The 17,961-nt window shown below is 43.4% G+C and overlaps 1 protein-coding gene across 1 annotated transcript in view; it reads left to right on the top strand.

Moving 5' to 3' along the window:
• The first annotated feature begins 1,133 nt into the window (after positions 1-1,133).
• Positions 1,134-17,961, top strand: part of MAOB (monoamine oxidase B) — a 113,800-nt gene continuing 96,972 nt past the window's right edge. The window contains exon 1 of the mRNA XM_065901093.1: positions 1,134-1,300. Within this exon, the coding sequence (XP_065757165.1) occupies positions 1,255-1,300 (46 nt within the window). The 5' untranslated portion in view covers positions 1,134-1,254. The remainder of the gene's footprint in view (positions 1,301-17,961) is intronic.

Genomic DNA, 17,961 nt, shown 5'->3' with positions numbered 1-17,961 from the left:
TAGAGGTGTACTTCAGGCTTCATCAATTCACCAGACCTGGAGCCAGGCCCCCACCAGGCCCACAGCTTCCCTATTCTGAACAGAAGCACTTCACAGTTATTTCTTGAAAAAGCCACACTACACTGCTTCTTTCTGCTTTTGGTTCTCAGAGGTGGCTTTCCGGGTGGTATGAAGAAGTACACCTCTGTATTACTTAGAGCTGCCCCAGCTCAAACATCTGTCATCTCGTTGAATCATCCTACGTTTGGCAAAGCCCAGGCCCATGTCCCAGGGCCATAACTAACTCCCCTTGCTGATTCAGGGAGGCCTCTGAATTCTACCCCGACCATCCAAGGCCTCACGCTGACACCACCAGTTTCCTGGGTTCCTGCCTCGGCAGCTCCCACAAGGGACACACTGGGCTGCTCAAGGAGCAGCTGGCTGTTTTGATCACTTGCAAACATGAGACTTCTTAAGATAACCTTTAGGTGTTGCATTTGCAATACCAGGGAAGAACCTGCTTGAGTTCACCGTGGGCATAAGGGCAGGGAGAGTGGGGAAAGAAGTGGGTATTCGGAAGCAGGTGAGAGGGGTTGGCAATCCCACTCAAGTATATGCCAAGGTAATGGCAATACTGTGTGGTAGATCAAGGTGGGTCTTGGAATCTTCCTGGCTTTTTAGAAAAGCATTATTTCTGGCTTTTTATCCTGCCTTTGCCCCTCGCTAACTACTTTATCTCACTTACCTCATCTGTAAAATGGGCTGTTGTAAGGTTTAACTGGGAATTACGCATGTAAAATGCTTAGTACGGTGCCTGGTACCAGAAAAGCCCTCATTTACTGTTTGCTATTCTCTCCACTGATCCTTTCCAGGGAGTCACTGGGGTGCTGGAGGAAGACACCCAATCTGCCATGCTCCCAGCCCCCAAGCTGAACAGCGCACCAGGGAAGCTGATGGGAAAATACCGTGCAGTGCAGAAGGCCAAAGGGTGGTGGTTCCGGGCATGGACTCTTGCAGGCCCTAAGTAACCTCTCTGCCCCGGCGTCCGCCCTCCGCAGGTTTGAGCGGCGGAGCTCCGGGCGGGGTCGGGGGCGGTGCGCTCCAACCAGGCCGGCGCGTAGGCGGGCGGGCGGGGCTCCGCGACCCGACGCCCTCGGCCGGCAATATAGCCGCTCGGCTGAGGCGCTGGTGCGCGGGGGCAGCGCAGCGGGCGGGGGCCGCGATCCAGACACGGGAGCAGCTGGCACCGAGGTGGCCCGGAGAGGGACGAGCAACATGAGCAGCAAATGCGACGTGGTCGTGGTGGGGGGCGGCATCTCAGGTCAGTGGCGGCTGCGCGCCCTCCTTCCTCCTCCCGGGCTCCGACAAGTGGCCGCCCAGGGAGGCACGCAGGGCGGCAGTGGGGCGGGGTGCCGCCAGGAGCCCCTAGACCCTTCGTGCGCCCCTCGGGGGAAGGATTTGGTGCGCCCCTGGACAGAAGCCGAGGGCTGGAAATGTGTTGAAGGTCTGGGGCTGGACTTTGAACTTTTCCCCGGACAGCTGCCAAGCCTGAGCTAGCTGGAATTTTCAAATCGCGGGGGAAGAAAATGGGCAGGGGACAGAGTCTTACTAGGGGGTGGCATAAAGGTCAGTCACTTGCCCCAAGCAAAGGTCAGTCACTTTGTTGCAGCCTGACCTGGACACTCTACATCCTTACTTGGAGCAGGCGTGCACCACTGCGTGTTGTTATTCTGGAACCAGGAAAACGACCTTGAACAGCTCCCAGTTCAGAAAGGATTGGACCCTGGGGCAGTCGATTACCAACGACCCTCCTCACCCTGATTCTTTGTGGTTCCATGATTGCCATGTGTCTGCCTGGGGCTGCAGGGCCTTCTTGTCAAATGCCTCTTCTCCTCTCATTCCCTCCTCCCCGCCCTCAGTGGCGGTGGCCAAGAAGCCCAACAGGGATGGGGACAGAAACTACCCTCTTAGACACGGGGGGAGAGGGGCCGTGCACACAGCAGGGCCCCCAGAAAAACAGAAGCCAGAAGAGGGATGGGGTCAGTGGGGGAACCCACCCTCTCAGGAGGGTCAGGCGGCTCCTATGGGATGGAGTCAGTGGAAATAAGGAATGCTTCCAAAACAGCCTGGCTAACAGACCCCTGGCGATGCTTTGGCCGAACCCGCAGGACCTCCTGGTGCTTGAGCAGTAATTAGGACACCTCCACAACCCATGAATGTGTTGGCTAAAATGTGCCCTAACCAGATCTCAGGAGCAGGGCTCCACCTTGTTCCCTGTGGGGCGGGCAGGGCAGAGGTGCTCTGACTCCCTTGTGCCGGGTGAAGAAACCAAGGTGTTGGATGTTGGGTGCTGCTCTTCCACTCCAGCCTACCTCACCTTTGAGTCAGATCTCAGGGGTTACCACTTCTGTCTGCCCGGTTCCTCCTGAGCTCACCCATGCCAGGCTCTGTGGCCGGTGCTGCAGGTACACAGGTACATAAGCGCAACAGCATGTTGTGGTAGGCTAAGGCTATATAGATGCCATTGGCTTTCAGTATTTTTGACATCTTCTCTCCTAGAAGAACTTGGACTCAAAATCATATCTACCTAGGTGTTTTAGAAAATATCGCTAGATGTGCCTCCATGCTGCCTTGCACAGCACCCCATCTTAGGGAAGCTGAAGCCTCTCTTTCTAGGCCCCCAAAGTCCTTCCTTTTCTTGCCCAAACTGTGTCTAACGGGTTCAGATTCTTCTGTTTTCTCTCTCATTTTGGCCTTTCTGATTCATACTCCAAACCTTCAAGCTCACTCAAATTATTCATGTTAGACTCGTATAGGAGAGATAGATAAGGTTTTAGCTATTTTTTCCAACAGTGATGAATCTCTACTCTGACCCCCAAACTCTCCAAACAAGGGACTGGTGAGTAGATCTGCCTTTTCTCAAGAACCTTACATAGAATAGGCATTGTTCTACATGAGGATAACACCAACTAGTCATAGCTAGGTTACAAGGTCCTTGTGAAAGGTAAGTGAAGCAATGTGTGTGAAAATGGCTTTGCAAAGTCCGACATATGTATGACACAAGGTCTTGCAAGAGTTTTGCTCATTTATTCAAACAGTAGGCATTAGGGCCAGCTGCGGTAGAGGATGCAAAAATGGGTCACATTGTTCTTGTCCTGGAAGATTTGTCCATTCAGGAAGGGAGGTGAGGTATCCAGGCAAAGACAATACAAGGTAGAAAGCGGTAGGTGTCACAAGAGGAGTCCACTCATTAATTCATTATCCATTCATTCAAGGAACATTTGCTTCCTGTCCCACATCTTATCCCAAAGGGAATGGAAGGTTAATTAGGCAGAGCCATTGCCCCTGGGGTAGTCACACGCTGAGGCAGAAGGCAGAGTCATGAACAAGTAAAACTCATGACCTATGATAGATGCCTTAGTAGCAGGAAGTTCTAGGCAAAGTGCGTGTCCAACTCTGCCTGAGAATATCTGGGCAGACTTCACAGAGGAGGTGACACTTGAAGTCGATCTTAAGGAATGGATATGAATTCACCAGGAGACTAGATGAAGAAAGTATTTGAAGCTAAAGAGCAGCTTATATAAAATCACAAATATGTGAGATGTTCTCATGCTTAGGAAACATAAGAACTTCAGTGTGGAGTGTTGGGGGGACTTGTGAGAGACCAGGCTACGAAGGTGGGTTGGGATGAATTGTGGGGAGCCTTGTATGTCATCCCACAAAGATTTAGTTCCTTCTGAGGTCAGTGAACAGCCACTGGTGATTTTTCATTCACAGATGGCATGTGTCAAGTGACAGGAATATGGTGATGCAAAAAGAAGAGCAGGCTTGGGGGAAAGATGGGACATCTAGAGTTGGAGGTGCTGGGTGAACTCCCAGGGAGAGATGTCTAGCAGCTGGAAGTGCAAGGAACAAGTTGGGCTGACAGAGTTGTGTGACAGAGAAATTTTAGTTGAAGCCACTTAAGTCCATGAAATGACCCAAACCAAGAGCAGAAAGAGAAGAGAGGACGCCTGGGACAGAACTGGACAAGGGCGTGCTTACCTCCTCCACTGCGAGGAAGATATTACAGTCACTCTTTTTTCTTTTATAATAATAATAATCTTTTTTTAAAACTAATTTATTTATTTATGGCTGCGTTGGGTCTTCATTGCTGCGCGCAGGCTTTCCCTAGTTACAGGGAGCTGGGGCTACTCTTTGTTGCGGTGTGCGGGCTTCTCGTTGCAGTGGCTTCTCTTGTTGTGGAGCACAGGCTCTAGGCACACGGCCTCAGTAGTCGTGGCGCACAGGCTTAGTTACTCCGCAGCATGTGGGATCTCCTTGGACCAGGGATCGAACCCGTGTCCCCTGCATTGGCAGGTGGATTCTTAACCACTGAGCCACCAGGGAAGCCCTACAGTCATTCTTTATAGTTTGATGAGAGAGATAGGAAACTGAGAAACTGAAAAACACTTAGTTAACCTCAGATCTTAGCTCAGATGTCATTTCCCTGGGGCAGCCTTCCCAAATCCCTCTAAATGGGATTAGATGCCTTTGTTTAATTTTCCTCTGCCATCTTGTTCTTTTCCATGAGTTTTTCATTGTTCATATATTAATGTCATTTCTTGTTCAATATCTTTCTCCTCCACTAGGCTGTAAGCCTCTGGAGCCCCGGGAGGTGTTTCTTTTTCTCCCTGAGAACCCCTAACCCCAGCTCCAGAGCTCTGCCTGGCCCAGTTAGCACTCAAAATGAGTTGAATTAATGAACTTTAACTTTACACCAACAAAGCAGCAGTTGATTGGATCTGATATTCACATCCATTCACTACCAATCCTTTTGCAGGTCCTGCCAAATCATATTGAGAATGGGAAAAGTGGTAAAATCAGAATTTGGGGATTAGTCGGTGACTGACACAGTGGTTTAAAAGGGTCTGAATTAGGGGCTTCCCTGGTGGCACAGTGGTTGAGAGTCCGCCTGCCGATGCAGGGGACACAGGTTCGTGCCCCGGTCCGGGAAGATCCCACGTGCTGTGGAGAGGCTTGGCCCGTGAGCCATGGCCGCTGAGCCTGCACGTCCGGAGCCTGTGCTCCGCAACGGGAGAGGCCACAACGGTGAGAGGCCCGCGTACCGCAAAAAAATAAATAAATAAAAATTAAAAAAAATAAAAGAGTCTGAATTAGACTCTGTTTTTTTAACTTTGTTAATTATTAAACTTGGGACATTCTGGTCATTCTGGTACTTCTCTGATAGTTTGCAAGGCTGTCAGCAAATTTTAATCACTCCCTTTGGGATAAACAGGTGTACTGGGGGTACAGCTGGTTAATATGTAACTTTCTTTTTTAGTGTTTGAAAAATTCCAAGGCAACTATAGAACAGCTTTTTGTTTTTGGAAATGTGTGTGGTATATAAATGCACACCTCCTGAAATCTCTTTCGCCCGAGGAGCAGCTCATCTCTGGAGACTTGGCAGAGTAAATGGCATTTCCCCCATGGAGCTGGACAGCAGCATATGGTTTCTGTTCTGAGTCTTGGTTTTAAAGTTTGGTTTGGTAGAACCATGGAAACTATCTTTTGCAATTCTGGAATGACTCTTGCTCAAGCCTCGAAATAAAAGCTAAAAAAGGAAACTTGAAGCAGAAAGGAGAACTTTTTCTCCCCCCAGGCTTGAGAGAGGAGATCTGGTCATGTGAGGGTGGCAGGCACTTGGCTAAGAGTCTGGAGGAATCAGAGCCAGCTTTCCAAGTGGTAACCAACACTTGGGAGGTGATCTGTGCGGCCAGGAGGGCCAGCTTGTTGCTGGTTGGCAGGAGTGGCCTGGGGCGTCAGAGAGGGCCCACGAGGGATCACGAGTTGAGGGACGCAGTAGGCAGACGTGGCCTGTATGTTAGTGGCAAAAGCCCCACCTCACCTTTGATGAAGAAAGATGGAGAACTTCCCTGGACTCCTATGACCCACCTGAATGTTCTAAAAAATAGTAATCGGGTAGAAGTGCTTGGAAATCTGTATATCCTGGTCAAGGACAGGATATAGAGAAGCAGTATGGCAATGTTTAAGCAGCATACATCAAACATCAAACAGACTTGTTATGAATCCCACTTCCTACACTTACCTGTTGTGTCACCTTAAAATTTCCCTCACCTCTCTGCTCTTCAGCTGCCTTATCTTTAATTTATTTAATTAATTAATTTATTTATTTTTGGCTGCATTGGGTCTTTGTTGTTGTGGGCGGGCTTTCTCTAGTTGCGGCGAGCAGGGGCTACTCTTCGTTGTGGTGCGAGGGCTTCTCATCGCGGTGGCTTCTCTTGTTTTGGAGCATGGGCTCTAGGTGCACAGGCTTCAGTAGTTGCGGCACACGGGCTCAGTAGCTGTGGCTCGTGGGCTTAGTTGCTCCACGGCATGTGGGATCTTCCCGGACCAGGGCTCGAACCTGTGTCCCCTGCATTGACAGGCCAATTCTTAACCAGTGCACCATGAGGGAAGCCCCCAGCTGCCTTAACTTTAAAATAAGACTCCTAATGCCTTTATTGGCGGAGAGGTTGTTGCTAGGATTAGAAAGAATGCACATGAAGGACTGTACACAGTGGTCATTATGGTGTCAGCTTGTACCTTTTGAAAAAGATATCTTTTTTAGCTCCTAGGGTTTTTTAATCTGTGGGAGCAGAGGCAGGCACCTCTGTGTAATCACATCTCCCTCTTTACTAACCAGTCATTTTTCTTGCTGTGAGGCATTTATAAGGTGGCAACAGGATGCAAGGTATATACGCACGCATGGTTCCGGCCTCATCCTGCCCCACCCCCATCCCTTCATTCCCTCTGGTGCGGAGCCTGAAGAGCTCAGGCTTACCTTGGGCTTCAGAGCCACTAAACCCACTGTGTTCCTCTTCAGAAGACATTTTAAAAGCACTAGATCTGTATCTCATCACTACCCCAGCCTGGCTGTTATTCCGATTCTGACCTGGTCCTCATTTTCAGCCACCTGACTCCTGTCTTAATTAGAAGAAATAGTAAATGGGACTATTATTTATGTCTTTAATAATATTAATTATTTACTAATAATAAAAGAGCCAGCATTTTGAGTGTTGTCTATATGCTAAATCGAGTAACAGTGAGGTGATCCTAGTATTAACATCTGCTGAGTACCAAATGAATTCGAAATCTTCGTGTAGAAATCTGTTCTGTGTTTAGAATTTCTGACATGTTTATCTCTTAAATATATATTAAAAATAATTGGAGTTTAAGATTTTTCTTTCAGTTTAGCTGCTGACTTTCGTATATCATCTGAGTTCGTAAGTCACATACAAGCCAAGAAAGTAGGGCTGCGAAGCAGCATCCCTGTTACAAGATAATATTCCATGAGTGTGTTTGTGTGTGTGTGTGTGTGTGTGTGTGTTAGGGTGTGTACATGCACAGCCACTAGCCACTCCCTCAACCCAAGGTTTGACAGTGGAGTCGACTGGCACACCGCCATTTCAGATCCATTAGTGGTTAGTGGCCATGTTGTCTCCTGTGTGCTTGCCAGATGCCAAGCCCCATTCCAAGCACTTAACATGCATTTTCTCTTTTAACCCTTTAAACTGCTTTTTGAAGTATTAGCCCTACTTTCTAGATGAGAAAACTAAGGCATGGAAAGGTTACCAACTTTGCTTAAGGTGGCACAGCTGGTTAGTGGTGAAATCACAATTAACGCCATGCTCTTAACCTCTATGCTCTACCACTGCTGATTTCTTCTGCTCCCAGAGAAAATGTCACTGCAGGAGCAGTTAGTTCCAGCCTCTTAACCTTTGCCCATCATCAGAGCAGCCATTTCCTCTGTAACTATAACTTAGAATTTGTTTTGATACAATTTGTTCACGCTGGAACAATGGAAAAGACATACACACTGAGTAATACAACTGATATGTATGTCATCAGAGTTTGAAAATCAGCTGGTTTAACAGCTCATACAGCTTAATATTAAAAAAACAAACAACCCAATCCAAAAATGGGCAGAAGACCTAAATAGACATTTCTCCAGAGAAGACATACAGATGGCCAACAGGCACATGAAAAGATGCTCAATACCGCTGATTATTAGAGAAATGCAAATCAAAACTACAATGAGTAGTTGACCTCACACCAGTTAGAATGTCCATCATTAAAGAGTCTACAGACAATTAATGCTGGAGAGGGTATGGAGACACTGTTGATAGGAATGTAAATTGGTACAGCCACTATGGAGAACAGTATGGAGGTTCCTTAAAAAACTAAAAACAGAGTTACCATATGATCCAGCAATCCCACTCCTGGGCGCATATCCAGAGAAAACGCTATTTCGAAAAGATACATGCACCCCAATGTTCATAGCAGCACTATTTACAATAGCCGAGACATGGAAGCAACCTAAATGTCCATCAACAGATGAATGGATAAAGGTGTGATATATATATATATCTTATTCAGCCATAAAAAAGAATGCAAATGCCATTTGCAGCAACATGGATGGACCTAGAGATTATCATACTAAGTGAAGTCAGACAAAGTCAAATATCATATGATATCACTTATATGTGGAATCTAAAAAATGATACAAATGAACTTATTTACAAAACAGAAACAGACTCACAGACATAGAAAACAAACTTATGGTTACCAAAGGGGTTAGCGGTGGGGAAGAGATAAATTAGTAGTTTGGGATTAACATATACACACTACTATATATAAAATAGATAACCAACAAAGACCTGCTGTATAGCACAGGGAACTATATTCAATATCTTATAATAACCTATAATGCAAAAGAATCTGAAAAAGAATATATATATGTGTATATATATACATATATATATATATATATATATATATGAATCACTTTGCTGTACACCTGAAACTAACACAACATTGTATATTAACTAGACTTCAATTAAAAACTGGTTAAGAGAGGGCTTCCCTGGTGGCACAGTGGTTAAGAATCCACCTGCCAACGCAGGGGACATAGGTTTGATCCTTGGTCCGGGAATATCCTACATGGCGCGGAGCAACTAAACCCGTGCGCCACAACTACTGAGCCTGTGCTCTGGAGCCTGCGAGCCACAACTACTGAGCCCACGTGCCTAGAGCCCGTGCTCCTCAACAAGAGAAGCCACCACAATAAGAAGCCCGTGCACCGCAGCGAAGAGTAGCCCCCACTCACCACAACTAGAGAAAGCCCGTGTGCAGCAACGAAGACCCAATGCAGACGAAAATAAATAACAAATAAAAAATTTAAAAAATGGTTACGAGAAAAAAGAAAGAAAGAATATACACAGATATATGGATTATCACTGAAAAAGAAATCTGCTTTTTTTTTTAACATCTTTATTGGAGTATAATCGTTTTACAGAGGTGTGTTAGTTTCCGCTGTATAACAAGGTGAATCAGCTATACATGTACATATATCCCCATATCTCCTCCCTCTTGCGTCTCCCTCCCCCGCTCCCTATCCCACCCCTCTAGGTGGTCACAAAGCACCGAGCTGATCTCCCTGTGCTATGTGGCTGCTTCCCACTAGCTATCTGTTTTACATTTGGTAGTGTATATATGTCTGTGCCACTCTCTCACTTCGTCCCAGCTTACCCTTCACCCTGCCCGTGTCCTCAAGTCCATTCTCTACATCTGCATCATTATTCCTGTCCTGCCCCTAGGTTCTTCAGAGCCATTTAAAATTCTGCTTTTAAATGCAACTGATAGGGCAAAAAAAAGAGAAAGAAAATCAGCTGTTTTGATGATTTCTGCATTTTTGACAGTAAATACAGAGGTGGCCTCTGACTCAAATTTATCCTATGAACTTGAAGAGATAATTTAGCTTCTAACTTATTTCTCTAATATTTTGGGCCTCAGTAGCCTTTTCATGTTCTATTGACATGGTAAAGTCAGTATAATGTTCCCGTGTCAAGTATTTCTCCAGATATCAGTAATGACAACAAATGTTGCTATCACCAAATTCTAATGTTTGTACATTTCTTTATTCCTGTCAAGATTCAAACTATATATGCATACGCACTTGACTGATGGACACTGAAGTAGAACTTCTGCAGTTTAATAATATTTAAAATTAGTGAGTATTGAATTATTACAGGTGACAAGGTCATAGTATAATGGTAGATGTCAAGTCAGCACCTGGGACAAATGAAATGTGTACAATAGCATGTGACTGTATCAGAACTCCCACTAACTTTTGTTTCATCTTTGGATTTGATGGCCATTATACTTATAGTCTTAGCAGTGTTCCATGTGTATGTCTATTACTGGATATCATTTACCATGTTTAATGTAAATTACCTGTTTAAGTATCTGTGAACCCTCACTTGATCATAGGCTGCTCAAAATCAGGGACTTTGTACAATGTATCTCCCTATCTCTGGTGTTTAGCAAAGAACCCAGCTCACCCTAGCCCCCAGAAATTGATAGAATCCCTTGATCAGGATTGTGGGTCTTCTCAGGCTTTGGACCCAGAGAAGGTAAGCCTTACAACAAGAAATCTGTTGAAAGAATGGACTTAACCTTTTATTTCCTGGAGGAAGCAGGATAACACAGAAGTTAAATGCAAGGACTCTGGGAGCCTAAGACTTGGGTTCAAATCTTACCTGTGTCCCTAACTATATAGCTTGGGTTGGTAACCTACTTCCACAGCCTCCAGATTTTTACTCATTAAGTGGAGTGATGGTCCTGGGGCTAACTTCTGGAATGTCAATCAATATTAACTCTGCTGCTTTTACAAGTCAGCAGGCAGTACTTAACTGAGGGGATCCTGGAAACGTACAAGATCAAATGCACTTGTAAGTCCAAAAAGTGAGCCAAATTGAGAGGCCCTGTTCAGAATGAGTGTTTTTGTCCCCATAACAGAATACTTTGGAAGTTTGCTGAGGTGAAAAATGCAGCATTGCCATTTGGCAAAGGCCCCAAATTTGTTGGGCTTAGCGTTTTAGGACTGTTTCTGAATAAAAGTCATTATTTCCCTTGAGAATGGTATAAAATTCTTTCCTGACTTTGACCATCCAAATCCCATAAATTCCTCCTGAGCTAAAAAAATGTTTGCTCTAGGGAATTCCCTGGTGGTCCAGTGGTTAGGACTCCGTGCTTCCACTTCAGGGGGCACAGGTCCTGGTCTGGGATTTCAAGTTCACAAAATGGGTCCATCTTCAGTCTCCTCGGTTAACTCAGTAAACGAAGGCACTACAGAAAACCAAGTTCCTACCCTCAGGAAACTTAAAATGCAATTGGAGACACAAGAGCAGCACATATAGGCAATAAGAAAAGACTAGAAATAATAAATAATTGAGTTCTGGGGCCTTCCCCAGCGGTTCAGTGGTTAAGACTCCGCGCTTCCACTGCAAGGGGGGCGTGTTCGATGCCTGGTCCTGGAACTAAGATCCCACATGCCACGCAGCATGGTCAAAATGATAATAATAATAATTGAGTTCTGTACTGGGGGACCCAAGAACTAAGTTAGATAGAGGAAATCACTGAAGACCCCAGGAGTTGGAGAAGTTCTCCTTGAAGGAGTGGAATTTGAACAGTTCCTGAAGAACAGTTAAGGTTTGGGGTCGGCAGAGAAGAAGAGAGAGGCTTTAAAGATGGGAGGAATAATATAGAGGCAAGTCTAGACTAGTAGGATGGGGAGATAATGGGTAATAAAGTTAGAAGGAGGAGGGCAGTATCAAGCAAGGAAAAGCAAAGTGAGTTGGTTACGTTTTTCTGTGGTTGGAAAGAAGGAAGCATTGACCATTTTTACTATAAAGATAAGATGGGCAGTTGTGTACCTGATAGGTGAAAGAGGGCAACCCTAGAGCCAGGGCAGCCAAAAGATGGGTAGTAATTCAGGAATAGGTTGAGAGGTGATCAGCTGTGTATAATGAATTGAGTTATCCTGAAGCTCAAGGAAGGTTGTAGGAGAAAGGGAGGGGAGACAAGAATGGAAAGAAGCATTTCAATGGTACACTCTCCTTTTTTCTATTTTGCTGAGAACATGCCCAGAAAAGAAGTATCACAAAAAATAGTATTTCCCCCCTGAAGTTTTATAATTGAAATGGAAGGACTTGACTGTATTTTTAAATTTCCTTTTTTTAAAAAATAAGATCAAAGAGGTTTTCTTCCTAAGGGTTGTGACCCAGCTTACTAAATGACAAACACACATCTTGGGCAATCTCAAACACAAACTGAATAGTTCATCCTGTTTTGTAACATAAAAGCTGTCATTGAAACTTGTTGTTTTGTGAGAGAGGGCAAAATCAGAAAGCAAGTTCAGGTAGGTTTGGCCTTTCAAATGTTAGTTATGTTACCGTAGTCTCCTTTTAATGGCATCTTAAATGTCATGTTCTAGTTAATTTCAACTTCATGTCAGAAGTTTACACTCTTGATCTCGTGTCATCTCATCCCTTACCTGGGCCATTTTTCACTCTGGACTCATCATCATCATCAACATTTATCAGAATTCCACAACAGTGAAGGTGTCCTTCTAGGTCCTTAGTTTTATTTGCTCTCCTTCCAGCCTAAATAATCCCCCCTTTTCGTTTACCTTGCAGACATTTCCAATGATTCTTTTATAGTGAATTTGGAATCCTGACCTCATCTTTTGGAATTGGAGCTACTTTTTATTCCTGTGATCCCAGTTGTGTTTCTGTCTTAAATTGTTTCTTTATAATTATGTTTAATTCTATCTCCCTTCTTTGGGTTATTTTCCAGTTGAAGCAACACGCTCTTTGGAAATTTTGTTATCCAACACGGCTCCCTTTCAGATAACTTAGGGTAAAGTGAAGAATTAATAACCAAAGTTCCCTGGAAAATTTTTAGGACAAAAGGCCACTGATGTAAATGAAAGATGAAATCACATTCCTTCTTGATTATTTACAGCTTAAGGAATTTTTTTGGAGATGTGGGAACATTTTTTTAATAAGGTGAATTGCAGAAATAATATATATTTATTGTGAAAATCTGTAAGTTACAGAAAGAGACAGAAAGAATATCATCTATAATTGATTCCCCCCCCACACACACAAAACAGCCACTGTTACTACTGTCACCTATATTTTCTTTTTGCAAACCATCTATTGTATTTACTGCACTCGCTGGTAGTTCTTTTTAAATAAATAACATATTATGAATGTTTAACCATGTCTTAAATGCTCTTCTTCTATACGATCTTGATAACTTTATATTATTTCATCTGATTATATTTATTTACCAATCTTCTATTGCTGAACGTTTGTGTTGTTTCCAAATTTCTGCTATTTTAAACAAAGCTATTATGAATATCCTTATACCCAAACCTTTGTGCATAACTCTGATTATTTCTTTAGGAAATTCCTAGAAATAAGTGTTGGGAATCCTTTTAAGGCATTTAGTAATGATTACAGAATTGTCACCCCAAGAAAGTTTCATCAGTTTAAGGTGGAATTTTAATGATGGGCTTCTTAGTTACTTCACTAGGAAACCAGTATTTTTCCCTCTCTGACACAGCACAGAGAAAACCATCGTTCTTCACCAGCTCAGTGTTGTAATTTAATGAAATTGTAGGTGCTAGGTTTTGTAAATGATCTTTAGTCTTGTAAAATTTCAGTGGTGGCAAGTAATTCTTGCTCTCTACGACATGCAGGCAAACCACTTTTGCAATTAATGCTCTATGCCTACCATGATTTACTAGGTATTTATATATTTTTATAGCACTTTAAAATTTTTTGAATACCATTATCCTGTGCTTCTAGAAGTTTGAGATCATTAATTAGATATTTCTGTTGTGTTTCAGTGCAGAAAAGAAAAAAAGGATAGTCCTGTAGCAGACCATTTTCTATGATTATTTTTACCCGTCTAGATAAGACATGAATATAGCCTTGGTCCACAGTCTATTGTAAAAGCCGATCAACCAGCTGTTTCATGTTTTACATTTTAATTTCCTCTCTAGTTTGCATTCAAATCCTATGATAGATTTTGGTTTATTTAGGAGTCCTATAAGATACAGTTGATTGTTTTCAGAATAGCCCTTTTATGCTATGCCAGTTAAAGGGAAACAGCCCTTGTTAAGTACCGATGATAAGCACACATAAAGGCATACACTCAAATGAGTTATCCTCTTTTCATCAAACATGTTTTCTTATTTTGTTGTTTCTGCAGGGGAGAAAAAGCAGTCAGCTTTGCCCATTCGTTGATTGATTGATTCATTCAATAAACCCTTATCAAGTGCCTTATTTACCAAGCATTGGGCTAGGCGTGGGAATATGCAGATGGGTAATCCATGTTTCCATCTTTGAAGGGTACGCCAAGCAGAGGGAGGTGCATGCAGCCACATACAGGTGAATTCTCTGAGGGATGGTGTGTGCTGAGAAAGATAAGTTCATCTGGTTCTGATGACACAGAGGAGAGGAGGATGGCAGTTCCATTCACCTCAGGGCCTCAGAGGACCCAAAGGAAGACTTGGTGATAGGATTTATTAGAGAGATAATTAGCCAATTCAAATATTCTGCCATAAAATATAGCGTTAAGTGGTTGAAATTTAAATCTACATTCTGATATACGCATGGCACTGAAATTTCAGGTTTGTTCTTCTTGCCGTTGGCCTTAAAATGGCAGTGTAGTGGATGCTGTAGTGGGCTGCCCAAGCCCCATTTAGGACAGTTATTCCCCCATCTGCTGAGAGTGTTGGCTGCTGCTTTGTTCACAGCTGAGTCCCTGTCTGGAAATTGCCCTTGACTGGGGGGAGCTGACTTCCTGCAACAGATGTGGGGATATAGAGGCCTGGCCCCCTTGCCTCAATGCAAGACAACTCTGAAGGGCCATCTCAGCTGTGGAGCCCCCTGTAGGATTGACTGAGGCCTATGTTGTGACTGCATTTCAGTTCAACTTCTTCCTCCGTCCAATCCTGCTTCACTTACATTTTTACTCGTGTTGAACCCTGATAAAGCTTCTATATGCAAATCAGGTTCAGAAGCTTCTTGCCACAGACCCTAATTTAGACAGACAATAATTGAACAGCATTTTTGTTCTGCACATCACAAGATGTTCTAACCACGAAGCTTCAGTCAGTTGGAGGTGGAGGCCCTTAAAGGATTTGGCCCTTTCCAGGATGCAAGATGCCAACAGGGCTGGGGAGGGTGGTGAGCCTTATCAGTTCTGGATAATCTCTCTTAGGTGTCCTGAGAGTCCCTGGAACAGGGGTGGATGGTGGAGGCTGACCACTACACTGGGCCGTACAAGCTCTGGGGAATTCAATTCTTCTCTCACCACTGTGTGTGCTGATTTAGAGGTGAGATTCATAGGCTCTGATCTGGACTTGCTACAAATGTGGATGTCTTTCTTTATTGGAGAAATTTGTGGCAGTGCAGCCAAGGCATAAATTATGAACCAGACACCCCTAGTCTGTGAAGACGATTCAGGTCAGGAGCCATCCATCTCTCCCAGGCTACCATTTTGGATCCAGCTCAGATTCTGGGTTATTGGCAAAATGGTGCTGTTGGTGTCAACCTCTGTTCTTCCCCTAATACTACAACCATTTCATGCAGCTTCCTGTAGGATTTCTTATAGGGAATTGTAGATACGGAAAGTGATTCTAGAAATGGACGGTGGAATCCCAGAAGGAGAAGAGAGAAAGTGAGGCTGTGAGGGAGCTGTTGGTAGGATTTGAGTGGAAAGGTTCATAGATCGAGGGTCTTGGGTTAAAGGACATTGATATGAGATGGATTTGAACAAGTGAACTAGAAGGATAGACGATCGTGATTGCAAGGGAGGGTGCTGTAGAGTTTGGACAGGTAACCTTTTGACTGTACTTCTTGGAAATGACCATTAATAGCATTTAAATGAGTTGCAACATTTTGAATCACCATGTCCAGAGATAGTATTCTCTGTGTGATTCAACAAACAATTTAAAGGCCAGAAAAATGAATGCCTTTTAAAAAAAATAGTAATCTGCTCTTGGTTTTGCAACTGGGCAGAGGACACAACTATTCATTAAGTCCAAGTTTAGGGATGACTTAAGTCTAAATTTAGGGAAGGCCCATCTGCTGGATTGAGAAAGGCAGGAATCCTGTGCTTTGGGTCCTGAAGATTCTAAGCAGAGGTCTTTGTTCAAACTGCACGCACATCACTGAAAGGATAACCCCTCAAATGCTGACTTGTGTGTGACTGATGGACACAGGATAGGGAGGGGACCCAAAGCAAGGTGCCCAAGGTCTGGCAGTGCAGAGCAACAGGGAGACAAAGAGAGACTTTCCCTACCAGCCTACTTGTTTGAAGATGATTGGAAAAGCATGGAAAAATGCAAGGGCTATATATAATTCAGCATTATATAAAGTCCAATAGGAACAACACATTGTCACATTCCACGGCAAAACAGAGAGAGGAGAGAGAGAGACAGCCGGTCCTTCCCATGCCCTGCCAAACCAAAGATTATAGAGCTAGACTATTAGTATTATGATGACATTGACACTTTGAGGATTCTGTTCTCTGATGGAAAAAGATGAAACACATTACTTATGGAAATGTCAGTAAAAGGAAATTGTGGGCTAGTTTTTAATCCTGTGATTCAGCCTCTTCTGTTTACTATCTACTGAAAAATCTTGTCTGGCAGCACGCCAATCTTTCTGTCCCTCTGCTGCTAGCCTTTGATTGAGAAAACATTAAGTGAGGGCCTTCTACGTGCCAGGTGCTAGGAATGAACAATCAGGAGACAGTTCCAGTTTAACACAGGCGCGCACACACAAGGAATCATGTTAAATTACATTTCTTGTGCCTATTTATTGTTGATGCATGCACAAAAATGTCCCTTTTCAATGAAAGAAACCTCCGTGTACCTTTCAAGAGATCACCCTTGGACCAAGTTAGAATAGATGCTAAGATAACTTTGGTTTGGGTTTCCAGGTGTTGTGTCCTCTGTTACCTTTTTTAGTCTTACTCACAGATGGTGTGATACTTCTGGCCTTAGGAGGGGTACGGAGAACATCACAAATGCCTTTTCTGTCGTCAGAAATCGGGTTGCATGCGGGAACGGCCACAATCTGAAAGGAAATCACATGGGTCACCCTAGTCGATAAAAGGCAGAACATCCAAAATTCACTGCCTGTGATCTGCTTTTCTCCCCTTGTTCCTTTCTCTCTGATTTCATGAAGAATATGTCCAGAGGGAAATGAGTTTTCTGTAGATAAATCAGTCTGCTGGTCCACAATATTGCGCTTCCAGTGGACAGGTCTGAGAAATACGGAAAAGTACAAAGAGGTTGAGCTGACTGCAAGGTAGGCGAGGCAAAAACATTTTATGTGCAAAAGAAAAATCATCTGGGGCTTATGCTTGCTTTATTTCTGGATTTTATTTGTGAACAGAATACTATGAGAAGCTGATGGAAATGAGAGAGCATTTTTTTCTCCTACTGTGTTCTTTTAAAAGGTATATTTCAGTAAACAGATATTTTTAAAATATGGCTTCCTTTCCCATAGATGAATTCCTTTGAAAGGAATTTATAGGTTTAAAGATTGCATGAGAGCAAGTTTAAAACCAATCTGTAAAATTCAAAGCATTAGTGAATTGTAAATTTCCAATGAATATATGTGTATGTTAAGATATTTGAATACTTTTTCATAGAAAAATAGGGGTTTTTAAAAGTATGAGCAATTAGAATTTAAACCACTCTTCAAATCATGCATTCTATATATAAATTCTTGGCATTATTTTTCAATATTTTTTAAATACAATGGATGAAGACCTCAATGACAATGAAAAGTGATGCCTGCATTTTTCAAGTTACAAGTAATCTGTAAAGTGAGAGCTTATTCAATCTTGCCACTAAAACCTTTGCATCTATGTGTGAAGAACACGTGCAAAATATAGTAACAAAAATACAGTATCTGCCTGGTATTTCTAAAGGACCTTGGTTACATATAATTCCGTACATATAAGAAAGGCAATATTAGGGGTTTTTTCCCTCCACAAATATATCCTTCCTATAAGGTGGTATGTGCAGTATATTGATTTGTACAATTTTACATGAAGCGGAAAGTCAGAAAT

This window comes from Phocoena phocoena, chromosome X (genome assembly GCF_963924675.1).
Source record: "Phocoena phocoena chromosome X, mPhoPho1.1, whole genome shotgun sequence".
NCBI lineage: Eukaryota > Metazoa > Chordata > Mammalia > Artiodactyla > Phocoenidae > Phocoena > Phocoena phocoena.
The sequence above is the reverse complement of the archived record's forward strand: the minus strand, read 5'-3'. Positions and strand labels throughout refer to the sequence as shown.